This window comes from Heterodontus francisci, chromosome 1 (genome assembly GCF_036365525.1).
Source record: "Heterodontus francisci isolate sHetFra1 chromosome 1, sHetFra1.hap1, whole genome shotgun sequence".
Lineage (NCBI taxonomy): Eukaryota > Metazoa > Chordata > Chondrichthyes > Heterodontiformes > Heterodontidae > Heterodontus > Heterodontus francisci.
The window spans coordinates 45421800-45445999 of record NC_090371.1 but is presented as its reverse complement, the minus strand read 5'-3'; the positions used below and the strand labels follow the sequence as shown (position 1 = coordinate 45445999).

General features: G+C 44.5%; 2 protein-coding genes across 9 annotated transcripts in view; both read right to left on the bottom strand.

The window, feature by feature from the left end:
- Positions 1-12100, bottom strand: part of ark2n (arkadia (rnf111) N-terminal like PKA signaling regulator 2n) — a 120244-nt gene extending 108144 nt beyond the window's left edge. For 6 of the 7 annotated variants that reach the window (XM_068030019.1, XM_068030058.1, XM_068030039.1 and 3 more), the window contains exon 1: positions 11701-12100. The gene's annotated coding sequence lies outside the window, so the exon portion shown is untranslated. Of the gene's footprint in view, positions 1-9750; positions 9953-11700 lie in introns of those variants that run through there. The other variant, XM_068030029.1, reaches the window with a different exon arrangement.
- A 694-nt stretch (positions 12101-12794) lies between these two features.
- The window catches only part of haus1 (HAUS augmin-like complex, subunit 1), a 79072-nt gene continuing 67666 nt past the window's right edge, over positions 12795-24200 (bottom strand). For both annotated transcript variants that reach the window (XM_068029998.1, XM_068029991.1), the window contains exon 9: positions 12795-16311. In XM_068029998.1, the coding sequence (XP_067886099.1) occupies positions 16234-16311 (78 nt within the window). In that variant the 3' untranslated portion in view covers positions 12795-16233. The remainder of the gene's footprint in view (positions 16312-24200) is intronic.

The window sequence follows — 24200 nt, the reverse complement described above, 5'->3', positions numbered from 1 at the left end:
TGCATGAAACACAAAAGGTTAACATGCAGCTGCAGCAAGTAATTAGGAAGGCAAATGGAATTTTGGCCTTTATTGCTAGGAGTTTAGAGTTTAAAAATAGGGACGTCCTACTACAACTGTACAGGGTGTGGGCAAAGCTACACCTGGAGTACTACGCACAGTTTTGGTCCCCGTATTTAAGGAAGGATATACTAGCATTGGAGGCAGTTCAGAAAAGGTTCACTCGGCTGATTCCTGGGATGAAGGGGCTTATCAAGAACAGCTAAACAGGTTAGGCCTTTATTCATTGGAGTTTAGAAGGTGATCTTATAGAAACATATAAGATTTTAAGGGGGCTCGACAGGGTAGATGTTGAGATGTTTCCACTAGTGGGGGGAATCTCGAACTAAGGGACATTATAACAGAATAAGGGGGCACACATTTAAAACTGAGATGCGAAGGAATTTCTTCTCTCAGGGAGTGGTGAATTTCTGGTATTCTTTGCCTCAGATATGTGGAGGTTAGGTCACTAAATGTATTTAAGGAAGAAGTAGATAGATTTTTGAAATCCCGGGGAGTCGAGGGTTAGGCAGAGCATGCCCAAAAGAGAAATCGAGGACTGGGACAGATCAGCCATGATCTTATTGAATGGCGGGGCTGAATGGCCTACTCCTGCTCCTATTTCTTATGTTCTGCTTTTGTATTCAATTCCCCTCGCAATAAACGATAACATTCTATGAGCTTTCCTAATTACATGTTGTACCTGCATACTAATCTTCTGCAATTCATGCACTAGGAGACCCAGATCCCTTTGTGTCTCAGAGCTCTGCAATCTCTCACTATTTAGATAATATGCTTCTTTTTTTATTCGTCCTGCCAAAGTGGACAATTTCACATTTTGCCACATTACACTCCATTTGCCAGATCTTTACCTACTCACTTAACCAATCTATATCCCTTTGTAGCCTCCTTACGTCCTCTTCACAACTTATTTTCCTACCTAACTTTGTCTCATCAACAAATTTAGCAACCATACCTTCGGTCCCTTCATCTAAGTCATTTATATAAATTGTAAAAAGTTGAGGCCCCAGCACAGATCCCTGTGGCACACCAATTGTTACATCTTGCCAACCAGAACATGACCCACTTGTGCCTACTGTTTCCTGTTAGCTAGCCAATCTTCTATCCATGCCAATATGTTACCCCCTACACCATGAGTTTTTATTTTCCACAATAACCTTTGATGTGGCACCTTATCAAATGCTTTCTGGAAATTCAAGTACAGTACATTCACCGGTTCCCCTTTATCCAAAGCACATGTTACCAAAGAACTCCAATAAATTGGTTAATCATGATTTCCCTTTCACAAAACCATGTTGACTCTGTCTGATTACCTTGAATGTTTCTTATAAAGCCTGACTACCTGACCCAAACCCGACTACACGCTGGGTTGAAATTCCGAGTCCAGCATTCGGGCACGGGTCGGACTAGATATTGCTTCCAGGAAGTCACGGGATCAGGCTTACCCATGATTCCCCACAACTCCAGCTGCAGGAATAGCCTGCTGCCAGAACAGATGAAGGAGATTCGGGTCGGGTGTGAAAAAAGATTAGAGGGCTCGGGTCGGTTGTGGTCAGGTTGGGTTTTAATTTTATACCCAAGCCAGGCTTTACCCTGTTATAATTATCTTTAATAATAACTTCTAATATTTTTCCTATGACAGACGTTAAGCTAACTGGCCTGTAGTCTCCTGCTTTCTGTCTCTCTCCCTCTTTGAATAAAGGAGTTACATTCACTGTTTTCCAATCTAATGGAACCTTCCCTGAATCTAGGGAATTTTGGAAACTTAAAACCAATGCATCAACTATCTCACTAGCTACTTCTTTTAAGACCTTATGAAGAAGTTCATCAGGACCCGGGGACTTGCAAGCCCGCAGCTCCAACAATTTGCTCAGTACTACTTCTCTGGTGATTGTAATTTTGAGTTCCTCCCTCCCTTCCATTTCCTGATTTACAGCTATTTCTGGGATGTTACTTGCATCCTCTATGAAGACCGATGCAAAATACCTTTTCAATTCATCTGCCAGCTCCTATTTTCCCATAATTCCTAGACTCACTTTCTATAGCTCACTTTAACACTTTTTAATATCTATAGAAACGTTATCTGTTCATATATTTCTGAATTTGAATATATGTAGCTTGCAGCAAGCACAAAAGAGCCACATTGCGAGCCCGACTAATAATCTTAAACTAGTTGTTAGTGTAGTTCTTAGCACACTCCGAATTGTTCACCAAGTGCTGTCCAATCACGGAATCACATCTAATGTTAGACAATAGAGCGGCACAGTGGTTAGCACCTAAACCTCACAGCTCCAGCAACCCGGGTTCAATTCTGGGTGCTGCCTGTGTGGAGTTTGCAAGTTCTCCCTGTGCCTGCGTGGGTTTCCTCTGGGTGCTCCGGTTTCCTCCCACATGCCAAAGACTTGCTGGTTGATAGGTTAATTGGCCATTATAAATTGCCCCTGTATAGGTAGGTGGTAGGGAAATATAGGATCAGGTGGGGATGTGGTAGGAATATGGAATTAGTGTAGGATTAGTATAAATGGGTGGTTGATGGTCGGCACAGACTCGGTGGGCCGAAGGGCCTGTTTCAGTGCTGTATCACTAAACTAAACTAAACATTGTGTTCTGAGTTTTGCAATATGGGCTACTTGAGTACAGTCAGTACTCTGCCTATTGCAAACAACCGAAGCAAAGTGCTGTTGGATAAAATCTGCCAGTTGTTAGGACGTACAGCCTACAGACCTGGCATTGCACTCGCACTGGAATTCATATACCACATTACTCATTTGTGTGGTAGGCAGAACATCTTTTTGGCTTGACAGCAGCATCCTGTTAGTGGAAAATACCACTTGTGTTGCTACTGCATTTGAAATGGCTAGCTTCACCTGTTGCTCAAATATTTAAGATGTCTTACCCTTCTACGGTAATTTGAGGTAGACTGGGCACTTTTCAGGTCCAAATATGGCAGCCTTAGACCCACTCATGACTATGCGCGATACACAACACACAATGATCTGATCAGGGTAGCCATTATCCATCAGGATAGCTTTGATGCACCCTATTTCAGCATCAAACTTGCACAGTGAGCAAATGGCTCAGGCCACATTTACAAAATTGTAGATAAGACCAATCTTATATCGCATGGAGCTGTAGGAATCCCAACATGTATACTGACCAGTGAAGATAGGCTTGGGTTAGCCATTAGTAGAGAACCCATTAGCAGATTTCTCTCAGCTAGCACATAAAGGATAGGGAGCTCATTAGACTGTTCTATCTCAAAGGTGAATTTGAGCGCGGCATGGAGCGCATTTAGGTATGAAAGACTTGGGTGTACTCGTACAAGGAACACAAAGTTAGCATGCAGATACAGCACGCAATTAAGGCGGCAATAGCAAGTTGGCCTTTATGCAAGGGGGCTGGAGTACAAGAATACGGAAGTCTTGCTACAATTTTACAGCGCTTTGGTAAGACCAACCTGGAGTACTGTAGACAGTTTTGGTCTCCATATTTAAGGTAGGGTATACTTGCATTGGAGGCAATTGAAGGTTCACTAGATTAGTTATTAGGATGAGAGGGTTGTACAATGATGAGAGGCTGAGCAAATTGGGCATATTCTCTCTGGAGTTTAGAAGAATAAGAGATGATCACATTGAAACACGTAAGATTCTGAAGAAGCCTGGTAGGGTAGGCACGGAGAGGTTGTTTCCCCTGGCTGGGGAATCTAGACTTTTTTTCATTTGTCTTTTTTTGTGGGATGTGGGCATCACTGGCGAGGCCAGCATTTACTGCCCATCCCTAATTGCCCTTGAACTGAGTGGCTTTCCAGGCCATTTCAGAGGGAATTTTAAGAATCAACCACATTGCTGTGGGTCTGGAGTCACATGTAGGCCAGACCAGGTAAAGACGGCAGAGTTCCTTCCTTAAAGGACATTAGTGAACCAGGGTTTTTACAACAATTGACAATGGCTTCATGGTCACCATTAGATTAGATTTTAATTCCAGATTTATTAATTGAATTCAAATGGGTCAAACGACTGAAGAACAGTGGAGAATATTCGAAGAATCATTTAACTAAATAAAGAGCGAGTATATACCAGAGAGGAAAAAGCTCCACTTCACAGAACAAAACAGCCATGGACAACTAAAGAGATTAGGGATAGTATAAAACAAAAAGGGCTGCCAAAAATGCAAAACGCAGCACAGATCCGGCCGAATGGGATCGATACAAAGACCAACAAAGGGTCACAAAGCAGTTTATAAGAGCTACTAAAAGAGATTATGAAAGGAAACTTGCAAGGGACATCAAAATCAATAAGAAATTTTATAGTTACATAAAGGGAAAGCAGGTGGTCAAGAGGTCAAGTAGGCCCACTAAAAGCTGAAAATAGAGATATTGTTATTGATAATGGGGAAATGGCAGACATGTTGAACAATTACTTTGCCTCAGTATTTACAGTTGAAAAGGAGGATATCTTGCTGGAAGTCCCGAAAAAATTAATAGCCGATAGGGGACAGGGATTTAATACAATTAACGTAAGTAAAACATCAGTAACAAGGAAATTAATGGAACTAAAGAGTGAGAAATCCCCAGGACCTGACGGTTTCCATCCGAGGGTGTTAAAGGAAGTAGGGGAGCACATTGTAGATGCCCTAACTATAGACTTTAAGAGTTCCTTAGATTCAGGAGTGGTCCCTCTGGATTGGAAAGTTGCATATGTCACTCCACTTTTTAAGAAGTGTGAAAGGGGGAACCAAGGAAATTACAGACCAGTTAGTCTGATATCTGTGGTGGGCAAGTTGCTGGAGTAGGATAGGGTGACTAGAAAAATTTCAGTTAATCAGGGACAGCCAGCATGGATTCATGACGGGAAGGTCATGCCTGACATATCTCATTGAATTTTTTGAAGAGGTGACTAAGGTAGTGAAGGGGAATGTCTATGGATGTTATTTATATGGACTTCCAGAAGGCATTTGATAAAGTCCCACAAACGAGACTGTTAACTAAAGTCGAAGCCCATGGAGTTGAGGGAAAATTATTGACATGGTTGGAAAGTTGGTTGAGTGGTAGGAGACAGAGAGTGGGGATAATGGGTAAGTACTCCGATTGGCAGGATGTGACTAATGGTGTCCCGCAGGGATCTGTGTTGGAGCCTCAATTATTCACATTATTCATTAACGACTTGGATGATGGCATAGTAAGTCATATATCCAAATTTGCTGATGATATAAAGTTAGGTGGCATTGTAGACAGTCTAGATGATAGCATAAAATTGCAAAGAGATAGTGACAGACTAGGTGAGTGGGCAAAACTGTGGCAGATAGATTTCAATGCAGGCAAGTGTGAGATTATCCATTTTGGACCAAAAAAAGGATAGAGCAGGGTACTTTCTAAATGGGAAGAGGTTAAGTACAGTGGATGTCCAAGTGCATAGATCTTTAAAATGCCACGAGCAAGTGCAGAAAATAATCAAAAAGGCTAATGGAATGCTAGCCTTTATAATCTAGAGGATTGGAGTGTAAAGACATAGAGGTTATGCTGCAGCTGCACAAAACCCTGGTTAGACCCCACTTGGAGTACTGTGAGCTGTTCTGGGCACCACACCTTAGGAAGGATATATTGGCCTTGGAGGGAGTGCAACGTAGGTTTACAAGAATGATACCTGGACTACATGGGATAAGGTACGAGAAGAGATTACACAAATTAGGCCTGCTTTTGCTAGAATGTAGAAGGTTAAGGGGTGATCTGATCTTAGTCTTCAAGATATTAACAGGAAAAGACAGGCTAGATAAAGATAAACTATTTCTACTGGTTGGAGATTCTAAAACTAGGGGGCATAGTCTAAAAAATAGGACTAGACCATTCAGGAGAGATGTTAGGAAGCACCTCTTCACGCAAAGGGTGGTCGAGGTTTGGAACTCTCTCCCACAAACAGCAGTTGAAGCTAGAACAGTTGTTAATTCTAAATCTGAGATAGATAGATTTTTGTTAAGCAAAGATATTAAGGGATATGGGCCAAAGGCAGGTATATGGAGGTAGGCTGCGGATCAGCCATGATCTCATTGAATGGCAGGACAGGTTTGAGGGGCTGAATGGCCTACTCCTGTTCCTATCTTCCTATAAATTTCACCATCTGCTGTGATGGGATTCGAAGCCATGTCCCCAGAGCATTAGCCTGGGCTCAGGATTACTAGTCATGGGGTTGATCATTTAGGACTGAGATGAGGAGTAATATCTTCATTCAAAGGGTTGTGAATCTTTGGAATTCTCTACCCCAGAGGGTTGTGGGTGCTCTATTGTTGAATATATTTAAGGCTGAGATAGACAGATTTTTGATCTCTCAGGGAACCAAGGGTTATGGAATTGGGCAGGAAAGTGAAGTTGAGCAGAGGATCAGCCATGATCGTATTGAATGGCGAGGAGGCTCCTGGGGCCATATTTCTTATTTTATGTTCACCTCAATCCTGAATATCCTCCTTCATATCAACTAGGTGCCATTTTCATACAATTTTTACTACTGATATCATGAAATCCAACAAAACTTAGGATGTTTGAAGCCATTACTACTTTTTTTATGTACAAACACAAACTCATCACTCTGGAGCAATACGTTTAGTGATATATTACCACCTGGGAAGTCAGAAATACCGACCCTGTAATCATCAGATAATACCGAACCAGTGAAATATTAGCTGCCAGAGTAACAAACTTTTAAGCCTTTGCTTTTGCTGGATTTATCAGTGAACAAACATTATTTACTTTTAAACCCATCCCCTAAAACTACAGCTCCTCTCCAAGCCCTTAATTCAGTTTCCCTTTGCCTCCCTTTCCAGTCACTCGCCTCCAACTTCAAAACACATACTGCGTTGTTGTATCAAATCTAAAGAGCAAGTCAAGCTATACAAAAGAAACAAACTTAAATTTATAAGATTGGATCATATGGTATTTTTCCCTATCTCTGCCAAACCCAGCTCCTGAACCACACAACTGATCTAAAAGCAATTCTCTATTCTGATTTGTTCTACTTGCCCACTCATGTGTTTGAAAATGCTGCATATAGTCTCAGCAGATCCTAGAAATTGATCACATTAGCAAGACAAAGACTTTTCTTTCCTATTCTCCCTTCCCACCAACCCCTCAAAAAATAAAGTTAAACCAAGGCCCCATCTGTCCTCTCAGGTGGATGTAAAAGATCCCATGGCACTATTCGAAGAGTATGGGAATTATTCCGGTGCCTTGGCCAATATTTGTCCTTCAATCAACATTACAAAAACACATTATCTGGTCATTATCACACTGCTGTCTGTGGGGCCTTTCGGTGTACAAATTGGTTGCCAGATTTCCTACACTGAATAATGACTACACTTCAAAAGTACTTAACTGGCTCGAAGGTGCTTTGAGACACACTGAAGTCAGGAAAGGCACTATATAAATGCAAGTCAGACTTTGTTTTACCTCCATTTTCATCCAACTGCTTATAGCTTCTCTCTTTCGCATCCCAGTGTGCATCTTTCTGAATATCCTTAGTTCTGTCACTTTCTCAAATCTATCCCTAGGCCTATTTTGCTCCATGCCCACCTGCTACTGCCCTTTCTTTACTCCAACATCCCTTTCTTGGTTTATTCCTACCTCTCTCTCTCTCTCTCTTTCTCCATCCCTAGCTTATCTCTTTCACCACAAGCCTGCCTGTCTCTCTCTCACCAATGGGTATCTCGCTCTCTCTCTTCTTCTCTCTGCCCAATTTGATCCTATATGTCCTCTGTCTGCCTATCAAAGACAGGCATGGTATTACCTGTCTTTCTTTATCTCCATGTTTGTCTATATGTCTGCAAGTGTTTCTCTCAACCCTAAACCATACCTTCTCTCTCCTGCTTCCAGACCCAGGACACCCTCTCTTTCTGAGCAGGCATATTGTTTCTTAGAGTCAACCTGGCTGTGGCTAACTTTCTCCCGTGACTCATTCTCTGCATCACTCTGCCACATATCGTTCTCTCTCAGTCCTGACAGGTTCAAGTCACATTGCAGACATTTGAGCACATAATCCAGACTGACACTTAAAAGCAGTGCAGAGGAAGTGCTGCACTGTCAGAGGTGCCATCTTTCAAATAACACATTAAACAAAGCACTATCAGTACCTCCCCCTCAACCTCTGTCCATATACGGTTGCCTGACTGCCTTGTCTCTCATGTCTTTCACTTTGTCCCCAGGATCACATCTCTCTGTGCTAAGTATTGCACTTAGAGTCATTTACACCACAGGAGGCAGCTATTCGGCCCATCAAGTCCATGCCAGCTCTCCACAGAGCTATCCAGTCAGTCCCACTCTACATCCTTCAAGTGGCCATTCAATTTCCTTTTGAAGTCACCCTTCTCCTTTTGAAGAAAACCATCCCCTCCTCCTGCCTGTCCATACATCCTTTTAGAATCATAGAATCTTACAGCATAGATGGAGGCCACCCAGCCTGTCATGCCTGTGCTGGCTTTTTAAAATACTGTCCAATGTAGTCCCTCACTCCAGGCTTCTCTACATAACCCAGCAAATTAGTTCTTCAAGTACATGTGCAACTGTCTTTTGAAAATTACTATGGAATCTGATTCCACCACAGTTTCAGGTAGAGTGTTCCAGATCTTAACCACCCTCTGTGCTGATTACTGACCCATTGGCACAGGAAATAATTTCTCCCTCCAGGCTCTATCAAAACCCCCTCATAGTTTTGAATACTTTTATGTCCACCCCCACCCCTCCCACTCGAAGAACAATCCCAGTTTCTCCAAATAACTGAACACCCTCATCGTTGATAAACCTCTTCTGCACCCTATCTAAGGTCTTGACATCCTTCCTAAAGTAAAAGCAAAATACTGCAGATGCTGGAAATCTGAAATAAAAACAAAAAGTGCTGGAAATACTCAGCAGAACTGCTCTACATTCTGATGAAAGGTCATTGACCTGAAATGTTAACTTTGCTTCCCTCTCCCCAGATGCTGCCAGACCTAAGTATTTCCAGCATTTTTTGTTTTTATTCCTTCCTAAAAAGTGTTGTGCCAGGAACTGCACACAGTACACCACTGGAGGACTAACCAGTAATTTGCAACAGTTCAGCATGACTTTCTTCTGAGCCCATCTGCCTGCTTGGTGACCTTCCCTTTGTCTCTCTCCATTCACTGCATGTGTGTGTATCGCTCTCCTACGCCCTTCCCTTCATTTCCAAACTTGGATCATGCCCCAAGGCTTCCTGCCCCTCCTGTACTTGGCTTTTCTGTATGGCTGCATCAATTCTCTCTTAACTATCTATCTCTGCTCAGTTTGACTCTCCCAGTCTATTTGCAGACTTGTCTGTGTCTCTCTATCTTCTGGCCTCCCTGTTCCTGAAGTGTGCACATCTGAACCCTAAAGTCTCTCTCTTATTTGGACACTAAAGGACCCAAAGCACTGCTAGAAGAAAAACAAAGATCGCCCTGCACCCTGGTCAACATTCTCAAAAATAGATTAAATCAGAATACAACTCATCATTTAAAGTTGGGCTTTGGTGTGCAAAATTACTGTTGTTTGCCATCATAACAGCAGTGATAGCAATTCTAAATCATTCATTATGCATGAAGTGTTTGGAGACATCACAAGATGTAATAAGGTACCAAAGAAATACAAGCTGCTCACTGTCTTCACCTTAGGTATGCTTGCTAGGTGCACACATTTGCATGCCTTTTGCTTACCTTTTGTGAGCCAGTCCATATCTACACCTATCGTATGTGTCCGCCTCTATATGCAGTACCCATCTCTGCTTTATAGTTGTGCATCTCAGTGCATTTCAACCGTTGGCAGTGACCCTCCTTGCATTTATTCCATCATCTCAATCAACTGCATCTCTGTATGTAGCCCCTTGTCTTCCCCACTGAGTTTACAATTCCCCCCGCATACCTTTGCCCATCATTCACACCCAGGCCCTCTCTTTTAACTTCCACTCCCATCCTCCCTCTCCATCTGTCCCCCTCGCCACCCACCCCACTTACTCCCCCTAGATACCAGTTCCTCACCCCTCTGACACCAATCCCCCTCTCCCCTCCCTCCCTTCCCCCCCGTCCCCCTCTCTTCCCACCCGTCCCCCTCTCCCCTCCCTTCCTTCCCAGCCGTCCCCCTCTCCCCTCCCTCCCTTCCCCCTTCCCACCCGTCCCCCTCTCCCCTCCCTCCCTTCCCACCCGTCCCCCTCTCCCCTCCCTCCCTTCCCCCTTCCCACCCGTCCCCCTTCCTTCCCTTCCCCCCCCCGTCCCCCTTCCTTCCCTTCCCCCCCCCGTCCCCCTTCCTTCCCTTCCCCCTCCCTCCCTTCCCCCTTCCTTCCCTTCCCCCTCCCTCCCTTCCCCCTTCCTTCCCTTCCCCCTCCCTCCCTTCCCCCTCTCCCTTCCCACCCGTCCCCCTCTCCCCTCCCCCCTCTCCCTTCCCACCCGTCCCCCTCTCCCCTCCCTTCCCACCCGTCCCCCTCTCCCCTCCCGTCCCCCTCTCCCCCCCTACCCCCTCCCTCCTCTCCCCCCCTTACCCCCTCCCTCCTCTCCCCCCCTACCTTCCCGTCCCCCTCTCCCCTCCTCTCCCCCCCTACCCTCCCGTCCCCCTCTCCCCTCCCTCCTCTCCCCCCCCTCTCCCCTCCCTCCTCTCCCCCCTTACCCCCTCCCTCCTCTCCCCCCCCCTCTCCCCTCCCTCCCTTCCCCCCCGTCCCCCTCTCTTCCCACCCGTCCCCCTCTCCCCTCCCTTCCTTCCCAGCCGTCCCCCTCTCCCCTCCCTCCCTTCCCCCTTCCCACCCGTCCCCCTCTCCCCTCCCTCCCTTCCCACCCGTCCCCCTCTCCCCTCCCTCCCTTCCCCCTTCCCACCCGTCCCCCTTCCTTCCCTTCCCCCCCCCGTCCCCCTTCCTTCCCTTCCCCCCCCCGTCCCCCTTCCTTCCCTTCCCCCTCCCTCCCTTCCCCCTTCCTTCCCTTCCCCCTCCCTCCCTTCCCCCTTCCTTCCCTTCCCCCTCCCTCCCTTCCCCCTCTCCCTTCCCACCCGTCCCCCTCTCCCCTCCCCCCTCTCCCTTCCCACCCGTCCCCCTCTCCCCTCCCTTCCCACCCGTCCCCCTCTCCCCTCCCGTCCCCCTCTCCCCCCCTACCCCCTCCCTCCTCTCCCCCCCTTACCCCCTCCCTCCTCTCCCCCCCTACCTTCCCGTCCCCCTCTCCCCTCCTCTCCCCCCCTACCCTCCCGTCCCCCTCTCCCCTCCCTCCTCTCCCCCCCCTCTCCCCTCCCTCCTCTCCCCCCTTACCCCCTCCCTCCTCTCCCCCCCCCTCTCCCCTCCCTCTCCCCTCCCTCCTCTCCCCCCCCTCCTCTCCCCCCTACCCTCCCTTCCCCCCCTCCTCTCCCCCCTACCCTCCCTTCCCCCCCTACCCCCTCCCTCCTCTCCTCTCCCCCCCTACCCTCCCCCCCTACCCCCTCCCTCCTCTCCCCCCCTACCCTCCCTTCCCTCCCCCCCTACTCCCTCCCTCCTCTCCCCCCCTACCCTCCCTTCCCCCTCCCTCCTCTCCCTTCCTTCCCACCCCCTCTCCCTCCCCACCCGTCCCCCTCCCTCCCCACCCGTCCCCCTCCCTCCCTTACTCACTCACTACTCACAAACACACAGTCAAACAGACCCTCTCCCAGTTTCTTACCGTCTTGAGTTCTGTATCTCACCCCAAAACAAGCCCTCTCACTTCCGCTTCTGCGCACTGCGGGTTCACCGGCGCTGCGCGCGATCACTCATGGGGGCGGGGGTCTTTCCGCAGAACAAAAAAAATCAATGCACCCAATCTCCCAATTCTCAGCGGCTGCGGCCTCTCTCCAAAGTCACTCCGCGCAGCCCCAGCTGCCTTTCCAAAATGGCGGAGGGTCCGAATGTAGCTTTTTTACTGCACTCGAGCTTCCGGTCCCTCGAAGCTGTAATTCAAGTCTCGGGATCGCTCATAAGAGCGCGGTACCTGAACAGAGTTTTCGCGGGTAGGCCGACCAACACCATCGCCCCGCCTAGCGCTCTGCCTCCTCCGTCTGATGCTTGGCACAAAATGGCGGACGTTCACCGGCTCCAGAAGCGAAAGGTCACCTGCCTCTGATCCGGAACCAATTCTTCCTCCTCCCTGTTACCATAGTGACCGTTCTGGCCTTTCAACAGCAGCCCCCATTGCCTCCATTTTAAAAATGAAACAATTTCATTTTCTGACAAAATATTTCGAATTGAATTCAGAACTGCTTTTTTGTGTGTGAGATTTCATCAATAGTTAGAAAGCCTCTCCCCTTTAATTTTTACATTCCATATTTTTGGAAATTAATAAGCTAATAAGCATTTACAAGTTATCTTCACCAGGAGAAAGTGCATAATGTAGCCCTGGAACTTCGTCATGAAATTTACTTGGGGCTGAGATTTTTGTTCTTTTTGTCACTTATAGTCAATATCTGTGCAGCCAAATCCAGTTCGGCCTGCTTCAAGTGGATATTTTAATGTACTCGCCACTCGTAATATTTCCTCTATCATATCCTACCTCTCAATCCTTAGTTTTCTGCAAAAATCCACAACTGTCTTTTGTGCCTCCAAAAAAAGATAAATCGATCATCCGCTAAACTTCGCTCAAAACACTGAAACAAAACATATTTGTTGTATAGACTGTATTTGCGGAACCAATTACCAAAATGGACTGCATGCAAAACTAAGATTTGCAAAACTGCTTTATTTTTATCCTCCGTAAATTATATAAATCACAATCCAAACATATCACAGTAAAATAGAGCAACATTTATTAGGTTTCAACCATATTATCAACATTCAGACTTATGGTAACATTATTAAAGATTGTAGGATTCATTTACACATTAATCCTAAGGAAAGATCACAGATCCGTCAGATGGAGATATTGAATCCTGTAGGACACCAGTTAACTGATTTGGCTTTAAATAACCTAGATTGAGTTTTTTTTAAATCGGCATGTTTACTTAGGAGAAATGTAAACGTACTGTACTTAAAATCCTTTTATTTGATAATGGTAAAGCAACTTGTTAGAAGCAACTGGAGGCAAATATTGTGTATTCACAAAAACATATTGGGTTATATTTAATAAATAGATTCTTCAGCCATTTGTTCTTTTCTTCAGGTCAGGTAAAGTGGCAAATGCCACAGGGCAGCTATTATGTATTACCATATCTATGCATTTCCTTGGAAATTGTCCAAATAAGGACAAGTGTGTGGTGAAGTATTCCACCCCTCACCACCACACCCCCCCCCCCAATCATTTGACAGACTGCAATGTTGATATTTCTACCACCAGCACTAATTAATGAGGAAGCACATTCTGCACAAAACCTTAATTATAAAAAGGACACAATTATACAGCTGCTGGTATTTCATACCAGTCCTTTGATTACACTCATCTATGGGACAGACTCAGTATCAAAATTGATTTTTGTGTTGAACTTCCATCATGATCAGTCACTCAATTGTGCATAGTACTCCAAATCTCTGACAACAATGTTGCAGACATTCTAAATAAATTGAAGTATGATTCAGAATCATTATCAAATCTCCCTTCTGTTGAAGTTCTGATCAAGCTTAAGAGAGGATCTTGTCTCCTTGCTTTATCATTTTACAAGTGCTGGGAATAACAGGCACCACTCCTTATTCAGTGTTCAGTGTACGCCATCAAACTACCATATTGCAAGCAATCAGACTATTCAGAGTTTAGGACACTAGTGCTCATACTAATAACTGAAAGTGCCACAAATACTCAGCAGGTCTGGCAGCATCAGTGAAGAGACAAATAGAGTTAACGTTTCAGATTTTGGACCTGAAACGTCAACTCTGTTTCTCTCTACACAGATGCTGCCAGACCCGCTGAATATTTCCAGCACTAGCTGTTCTCATTTCAGAGTTCCAGCATCCATAGTATTTTGCTCTTATTTTAGTGCTCACACATTGTCTGATTAGCTTTGAACTGGCACTTCTAAAAAGTCCTCATCTAATTTTGTCCTCCTCTTCTGTAGACATTGTCTCCTTGTTGCTGTATATTCCATAGGCACCGAGAACTACATAGTACCTCAGGCAAGTGGCCATTCATTACATGGAGCCTTAACAGTGACTATCAATAGACTATTTGCCGTAGGGGATATAGCCAACCCCAAACTCTGACATAACCAGAAAATTATAGGTGCATTTTCAGTTCAGATTTTCTCCTTCCTAATCAAGAGCCATCAAGACCAAACATAGAACCCAACCCTCGTACTGACTGATCAGCCAAACTAGCCCAAACCAGGGATCAAAACTGGAACACCTCTTGGTCTCTAAGACTCAGTTAATTCAACTGGTTCAGGCAGTGACCATCAGGGGACTAAGAAAGCTAACACTTTTTGATTCATAGTCTTGTGGAAGGTAGGATGAAACACTGGTTGGGGCAGAAGATATTTAAATCACTGCAACCTTTGCCATAGCACAATGACAGATGGCTTCAAATTTTTAGCACATTATGTTGAGAAAAAAAAAAGAGGTTTCTGAGTTCCTTAGCAGATTTTTTTAAAATCATGATAACACAAAACCACAAAAGTGTAGCAGGCTCACTTGACAATAAAAACAGAAAACACTAGCAATGCTCAGGAGCTCAGGCAGCATCTGTGGAGAGAGACAGAGATATACAGAGTTAAAGTTTCAGGTCAAGACATTTCATTAGAAATGATCAGTTCAGAAAAGCCATCGACCTCAAACATTAATGCAGTTTTTCTCTCCACAGATGCTGCCAAACCTTCTGAGTATTGGCAGCATTCTCTGTTTTTATTTCAGATTTAGTGTTTTTTATTTGCATCACTTGGCAATATTAGTTCAGATCCCATTATAAACAATATGGTGCCTAAAAGCAACTCAATATCCATAAAAGACTCGGTAGGCTCTAAATAATCTTTTATCTTTGTTATGTTAGAAACAATAATTGGGGAGGCGAACTTTACTCAAATATTAGTAACAATTTATCAAGTGGATCAATAATAGAGCTAAGATACAGTGAAGTTCACTGGAATGAATAGCATGTTTTGTCCTTGAATGCATAAATCCTATAGGAAAAGTACAGCTTTGAAACAGTAAATACTGATTCAAAGTCTACCATAAAACAGTTACCTATTGCAGTTATATTTACTTTTTCACAATGCTGCATGCACCATTCCTTTGCCACACTATCTCTATGTTCTGTCACGGAACAGAATAGACATTGTACAGATATAAGAAATCTAAAACAAGTCATCCATACCAGTATTCAGAGAGAGACAAGGCAATGTCTCCACATATATAGACATGAAAGGGAGGATACATTTGCCAATAGCTCCATAAGTAACTACACAATGCAGAATAGGATAAAAATCAGGAAGGCACCAAGTTCAAACAACATGTTGTTCTGAACTTGGGTAATAGTGGGAGCACTGTAATTAGCCAATTTCCCTAGACGAGGGACAAAAAAGGATTTCCTCTTCCTGTTTAGTACACTGACTGCTGCTGGAAGAGTTCTAGGTGAAGACAGAATCAAGATCAACTGTGATGCCCTCTTCCCATCATGAAACAACCTGCCAGCATTAATTCTTAAGATACATGGGCACCATAGCCAATCCTTCAAACTAGGTAGAAAAGGAAAATATAATTGGGAGGGGATTGAGAAGGGAAGATGGAGAAGTGTAATTCCATAGAGATATGAAATGCTGGCACTTCCCAAACTTTAAATCTCAGTCTACACGATCGCTGCCGGTAATCTTATCGAGTTCACCAGCCATCGTAATTTAAATCAAGAACTATTGAGATAACAGGGAATAATCTATTATGGAAACCCTATGACACTGTACAGGCTTCACCTCAAGCTGGCACAACAGTAGCTACAAGCAAGGTGACATTTTTTCAAGAGCGTCAACAGTTGATGAGCTATTTATGAAGCTTTGGCACACTTAAATGTCATCCGCTGATACCGTTTGCTCACAAAAGGAATATTCTAGCTGTATTTCATATAAACATCATTGATCCAAAGTCCATGAGCTTGCATTATCTTTTGTTAACATTAAAAACTTTAAGAATATGTATATATACTCCATTGTTTTAAACTGCGAGTCAAAGTTACAGGCATAGAAACAGTATGAAGTCATAGATGCTTTATGTTAGAAAAGAGAAAATTGATCCAATGTCAGTTTGCAGTTCATTTGAGTAGATTCACGTCAGGCACCACACATCCGAGATCATCCATCTTCTCAGAAAGAAGACGATCAACTTTTTTCTGGAAGAGAAATCAATTTACTTTTTAAAATATAGTGTTTAAAAGTTTTTCATGTCTTTTTGCAGAGCTCCCCGCAGTTTCTTTTTGCTGTTGCTCATCACAGAACAAATAACATTTACCAGGAACTGCTCAATTAAACAAAATCAGACCAGTCATTCTTTAGGCACATTCATGCAACTCCCAATGACTAGTTAAGAGCAGGTTCTCTCCCAAGTACAGATAGTACCTAACGTAGAGAGGAAAAGTCCAAGTCAGCTGGATCAGTAATCGAGCAGTTTTCTTGCCAGCTGCCAATGGTGCGCACTGCAGAGTCCCAGTTGGGGATGTGGTAGGGAATATGGAGTTAATGTAGGATTAGTATAAATGGGTGGTTGATGGTCGGCATAGACTCAGTGGGCCGAAGGGCCTGTTTCAGTGCTGTATCTCTCTATGACTCTAATGTTACTATGCAAATCCTTTTCATGACATCAACTGAACAAATCTTCATAGAATTATATAGAAATTGCAGCACAAAAACAGGCTATTCAACCCAACCAGTCTATACGTCAGTGAATATGCTCCACATGAGCCTCCTCCCACGGTCCTTTATCTAATCCTTACAGCTCTTTGTGATTTTTATAAATGACTTGGATGAGGAAGTGGAAGGCTGGGTTAGCAAGTTTGCCGATGACACGAAGGTTGCTGGAGTTGTGGATAGTGTGGAAGGTTGTTGTAGGTTGCAACGGGACATTGACAGGATGCAGAGCTGGGCTGAGAAGTGGCAGATGGAGTTCAACCTGGAAAAGTGTGAAGTGATTCATTTTGGAAGGTCGAATTTGAATGCGGAACACAGGCTTAAAGACAGGATTCTTGGCAGTGTGGAGGATCAGAGGGATCTTGGGGTCCACGTCCATAGATCGCTCAAAGTTGCCACCCAAGTTGATAGGGTTGTTATGAAGGCGTATGGTGTGTTGGCTTTCATTAACAGGGGGATTGAGTTTAAGAGCCGCGAGGTTATGCTGCAGCTCTATAAGGCCCTGGTTCGACCACACTTGGAATATTGTGTTCAGTTCTGGTCACCTCAGTAGAGGAAGGATGTGGAAGCTTTAGAGAGGGTGCAGAGGAGATTTACCAGGATGCTGCCTGGACTGGAGGGAATGTCCTACGAAGAAAGATTGAGGGAGCTAGGGCTTTTCTCATTGGAACGAAGAAGGATGAGAGGTGACTTGATAGAGGGGTACAAGATGATGAGAGGCATAGATAGAGTGGATAGTCAGAGACTTTTTCCCAGGGTGGAAAGGGCTATCACCAGGGGGCATAATTTTAATGTGATTGGAGGAAGGTTTCGGGGAGATGTCAAAGGTAGGTTCTTTACACAGAGAGTGGTGGGTGCGTGGAATGCGCTGCCAGCGGTGGTAGTAGAAGCAGATACATTAGGGGCATTTAAGCGACTCTTGGATAGGTACATGGATGATAGTAGAATGAAGGGTAGGTAGTTAGTTTGATCTTAGAGTAGGTTAAAGGTTCGGCACAACATCGTGGGCCGAAGGGCCTGTACTGTGCTGTACTGTTCTATGTTCATATCCTTTTACATCTTTGTCCCTCATGTTCTTATCTAGCTTTCCCTTAAATGCATCAATGCTATTCAACTCAACTACTCTGCATGGTAGCAAGTTCCACATTCTAACCACTCTCTGGGTAGAGGTTTCCCCTGAATTCCTCATTAGAATTAACAACTTATATTTAGCTAGTACCTTTAATATAATAAAACCTCCCAAGGCACTTCACAGGGACATTATAAAACAAAATATGACTCCAAGCCACATAAGGAGATATTAGGTCAGATGACCAAAAGCTTGGTCAAAGAGGTAGGTTTTAAAGGAGTACCTTAAAGGAGGAAAGTGAGGTGGAGAGGCAGAGAGGTTTAGGGAGGGTATTTCAGAGAAAGCTTAAGGTACAATTACTAATGGTGAAGTGACTAAAATCAGGGATGCTCAAGAGGCCAGAATTAGAGGAGCACAGATATCTTGGAGGGCTCTGGTGCTGGACGAGATTAGAGAGATAGGGGTGAGGCCATGGAGGGATTTGAAAACAAGGATAAGAATTTTAAAATCAATAAATTTAGTCTTCGGTAATGAAACTGGGCAAGTGGATGAAGCAGCAGTGGGTGACCATTTTGAAGTTAATGACCACAATACAGTTAGTTTTAGCATAATGATGAATAAGGACAAAGATAAAACAGTAGTTAAAGCTCTAAATTGGGGGAAGGCAAATTTTAAGAAGCTGAGAGGTGATCTGGCAAAAGTGGACTGGATACAGCTACTTGAAGGAAAATCAGTGGCAAACCAGTGGGAGGCATTCAAAAGCGAGATTCTACAGGCACAGTGTAGACATGACCCCACAAAGATAAAGGGTGGTACGGCCAAATCGAGAGCCTCCTGGTTATCTAGAAGCATACAGGGTAAGATAAAGAGAAAACGAAAGCTTCTGATGGTCACAAAAATCTTAATACTTTAGAAAGCCTACAGGAGTATAGAAAGTGCAGGGGTGAAGTAAAAAAGGAAATTAGGAAAGCAATAAGAGAACATGAAAAATAATTGGCAGATAAAATCAAGGAAAACCCAAGGCCCAGAATTAGAGGAGCAAGAGGATAACTAAAGAAAGGGTAGGGCCTATCAGATATATACAAGGTAACTTAAGCATGGATGCAGATGATGTGGGCAGGGTTCTTAAATGAGCTTTTTGTCTCTGTCTTCACAAAGGAGAGGGATGAAGCAGACATTGTAGTAAAAGAGGAGTGTGAAATATTGGATACGAGAGGAAATGAGAGAGGAAGTACTAGAGGGTCTGACATCCTTGAAAGTGGATAAATCACCAAGGCCAGATGGATTGTACCCCAGGTTGTTAAAGGAAGCCAGGGAGGAAATAGCAGATGCTCTGAGGATCATCTTCAAAACCTCACTAGATACAGGACAGGTACCAGAGGATTGGAGGTCTGCGAATGTTATACCATTGTTTAAAAAGGGTGCGAGGGATAGGCCAAATAATTATAGGCCAGTCAGTCTGACCTCAGTGGTGGGTAAATTGTTAGAATCTATTCTGAGAGATAGGATAAACTGCCACTTAGAAAGGCACGGATTAGTCAGGAATAGTCAGCATGGATTTGTTAAGGGAAGGTTATTTCTTACTAACGATTGAATTTTTTGAGGAAGTAACAAGAAGGATTGAAGAGGGTAGTGCAATGGATGTAGTCTACATGGATTTTAGTAAGGCATTTGACAAGGGCCCACATGACAAACTGGTCAGAAAAATAAAAGCCCATGGGATACAGTGGAACGTGGCAAACTGCATCCAAAATTGGCTCAGGGACAGGAAACAAAGGGTAGTGGTAGACAGATGTTTTTGCAAATGGAAAGCGGTTTCCAGTGGGATTCCACGGGGCTCAGTGTTGAGTCCCTTACAGTTTGTGGTATATATTAATGATTTGGACTTAAATGTGGGAGACATGATTGCGAAATTTGCAGATGACACAAAAATTAGCCGTGTAGTTTATTTATTTATTTATTTAGAGATACAGCACTGAAACAGGCCCTTCAGCCCACCGAGTCTGTGCCGACCAACAACCACCCATTTATACTAACACTACAGTAATCCCATATTCCCTACCACCTACCTACACTAGGGGCAATTTACAAAGGCCAATTTACCTATCACCTGAAAGTCTTTGGCTGTGGGAGGAAACCGGAGCACCCGGCGAAAACCCACGCGGTCACAGGGAGAACTTGCAAACTCCGCACAGGCAGTACCCAGAATCAAACCCAGGTCCCTGGAGCTGTGAGGCTGCAGTGCTAACCACTGCGCCGCCCAGTTGATAGTGAAGAGGATAGCCGTAGACTCCAGAAAGATATCAATCGTTTGGTTCAGTGGGCAGAAAAGTGGCAAATGGAATTCAATCCAGAGAAGTGTGAGGTAATGCATTTGGGGAGAGCAAACAAAGCGAGGGTATACACAATAAATGGAAGGATATTGAGGGGTAGAGGAAGTGAAAGACCTTGGAGCGCATATCCACAAGTCCCTGAAGGTGGCAGGACAGGTAGATAGAGTGGTGAAGAAGGTATATGGAATGCTTTCCTTTATTGGCCGAGGTGTCGATACAAAAGCAAGGATGTAATGCTGGAACTGTATAAAACGCTGGTTAGGCCACAGCTGGAGTATTATGTACCGTTCTGGTCACCACATTACAGGAAGGACATATTTAATATGGTGACCAGAACTGTATGCAATACTCCAGCTCTGGAAAGAGTACAGAGGAGATTTACAAGAATGTTGCCAGGGCTTGAAAGTTGCAGCCATGAGGAAAGATTAGATTGGCTAGGGTTGTTTTCTTTAGAACAGAGGAGGCAGAGGGGTGACTTAATTTAGATGTACAAAATTATGAGGGGCCTTGATTGAGTAGACAGGAAGGACCTGTTTCCCTCATAGAGAGGGAATTTAGGATGATTGGTAGAAGAATTAGAGGGGACATGAGGAAAAACCTTTTCACCCAGAGGGTGGTGGGTGTCTGGAATTCACAGCCCGGATCGGTGGAGGCAGAAACCTTCAACTCTTTGAAAAGGTACCTGGACGTGCAGCTGAAGTGCTGTAACCTGCAAAGCTACGGACCAGGTGCTGGAAGGTGGGATTAGATTGGGCGGCTAGTTTTTTCAGCCGGCGCAGCCACGATGGGCTGAATGGTTTCCTTCTGTGCCGTAACTCTACTATAGTCCTAAGACGTTGCTTGACCAAAAGCCAATGTAAGCCAGTGAGTGCAGGGGTGATAGGTGAACGGGACTCAGTGATATTTAAGACAGGAGCAGCAGAGTTTTAGATGAGTTTTAGAAGGGTAGAATGTTGGAGTAGTCAAGGCTAGAGGTAATGAAGACATGAATGAGGGTTTCAGCAGCAGATGAGCTGAGACAGGACAAAGACAGGCAAAGTTACAGAGGTGGAAATGGTGCGAATATGAGGTCGGAAAGTCATCATAGAATCATAGAAAGTTTATGGCACAGAAAGAGGCCACTTGGCCCATCGTGTCTGTGCCAGCTGAAAAAAAATGTTCCACCCATTCTAATCCCACCTTCCAGCATTTGGTCCACAGCCCTGCAGATTACGGCACCTGAGGAGCGTATCCAGACTTCTTTTGAATGAGTTGAGGGTTTCTGCCTCAACGACCCTTTCAGGCAGTGAGTTCCAGCCACCCACCACCCTCTGGGTGAAAAATCCTTTCCTCACCTCCCCTCTAATCCTTCTACCAATCACTTTAAACCTATGCCCCCTCATCACTGACCTCTGCTAAGGTAAATAGGCCCTTCATGTCAACTCTATCCAGGCCCCTCACAATGATGTACATCTCAAATCACCCCTCAGCCTTCTCTGTTCCAAGGAGAACAGCCCCAGCCTATCCAATCTTTCCTCATAGCTGCATTTTTCCAGTCCCGCCAACATTCTCATAAATCTCCTCTCTCCCCTCTCAAGTGCAATTATATCCTTTCTGTAATGAGGTGACTAGAACTGCACACAGTACTCAAGTTGTGGCCTAACCAATGATTTATACAGTTACAGCAAAACCTCCCTGCTCTTATATTCTATACCTCGGCAAATAAAGGAAAGGATTCCATATGCCTTCTTAACCACCTTATCAACCTGTCCTGCTACCTTCAGGAATCTGTGGATATTTACTCCAAGGTCCCTCACTTCCTCTACACCTCTCAGCATTTTCCCATCAATCGTGTATTTCTTTGCCTTGTTTGACTTCCCCAAATGCATCACCTCACACTTCTCCGGGTTGAATTCCATTTGCCACTTTTCTGCCCATCTGACCAGACCATCAATATCTGCCTGCAGCCTACAGCTATCCTCTTCGCTATCTACCACACGGCCAATCTTTGTGTCGTCTGCAAACTTTTTGATCATGCTCGCCACATTTACATCCAAATTTTTGTTAACATATACCACAAAAAGCAAGGGACCCAGTACGGAGCGTTGCAGAACGCCACTGGAAACAGCCCTCCAGTCGCAAAAACACCAGTCAACAATTACACTTTGTTTCCTGCCATTGAGCCAATTTAGTATCCAACATTTCCCTGGATCCCATGGGATTTTATTTATTTTTTTAAACCAGTCTGCCATGTGGGACCCTGTCAAAAGCCTTGCTAAAATCCACATAGATCACATCAACTGCACTACCCTCATCTATCTTCCTTGTTACTTCAAAACATTCGACCAAGTTGGTCAGACAAGGTTTTCCCTTAACAAATCCATGCTGGCTATCCTTGATTGATCTGTCCCTAAGTGACAGTTTATCCTGTCTCTCAGAATAGATTCCAATAATTTGCCCACAACTGAGGTTAGACTGACTGGCCTGTAATTATTTGGTCCATCCGTCGCTCCCTTTTCAAACAGAGGTACAACATTAGCAGTCCTCCAATCCTCCGGCACCACACCTGTATCCAGTGAGGACTGGAAAATGATGGTCAGACCTTCCACTATTTCCTCTCCTGCGTTTTCTAACAGCCTGGTGTACATTTCATCCTGCCCTGGTGATTTACCAACTTTCAAGGATGCGACTCCCATGAATACATCCTCTCTCCCTATGTTGATCACATCCAATACTTCACACCCCTCTTCCTTAACGACAATATCTGCATCGTTCCCCTCTTTTGCGAAGATAGACGCAAAGTATTCATTAAGAACACTACCAACATCTTCCGCCCCTACACATAGGTTAACTTAATGGTCTTTTATGGATCCTACTCTTTCCTTAGTTATCCTCTTACTCTTAATGTATTGATAAAACATCTTTGGGTTCACCTTGATTTTGCTTGCTAATATTCTTTCATGCCCTCTCTTGAGCACTGCCAAACTTTTGTTTATTTTCTAACCTTTGTTTCCTCTGTCTTCCAGACTCATCCATTAACTTTCTGCCTTCCATTTGCATTTCTGATTTTGTCCCAACTGAGTCTACTCTCAGGTCCCCATCACCCTGCCAAACTAATTTAAACCCTCCCCAAGAGCACTAGGAAGACGTCCCGCAAGGAACTCAGTCCCGGTTCTGTTCAGGTGCAACTTGCCCGGCCTGTACAGACCCCATCTACCCCCAGAGCCGGTCCCAATGTCATCTCAGGGTCAAATGTGACATCACGTTTGTGAACAGACTGGCTTAATCTCAGACTGCTGCCAGGAAGAGGGATGGAGTCGACAGGGAATGGAGTTTGGAGGGTGACCAAAAACAATGGCTTCAGTCTTCCCAATAATTAATTGGAAGATATTTCTGCTCATCCAGTACTGGATGTCAGATAAGCAGTCTGATAATTTAGCAACAGTGGAGGAGTCGAGATGGGTGGTGGTGAAGTAGAGCCGGGTGCTGTCAGCGTATCTATGAAAACTAACATTGTGCTTTCCGATGATGTCGCCAAGGGGCAGCATGGAGAGGAGAAACAGGAGGGGACCAAGGATAGATCTTTAGGGGGGACACCAGAGGTAATGATGTGGGAGCGGAAATGAAGCCATTGCAAGTGCTTCTCTAGCTACGATTAGATATGTCAAGATTTATGAGTGGCCAGGAAATTCTGACCTGCTGTTTGGGGTTTGGATTGTTTTCAGTTCAGTTGGGGTGTGAACTGTTTTGAAGATAGTTGGAGATCAACTTGCCAAGGAAAAACACCCAGGCTCATCTCTTTCTCTAGCTCTTTGAAGAAATCCTGCAAAGATCTAGTGTGGGAAAGCTAAAATCCCTTGTTCTGCATCTCTCCTGAGAAGCTGGAAAAAGCTACCAGATTAATTCTCAATGCTGCCTGAAAAGAACTGCTTTCGAAAAGATCCCAGTGACCCCTCACCGTATACCTGGACACCAGACCAAAAGGGATGACTGA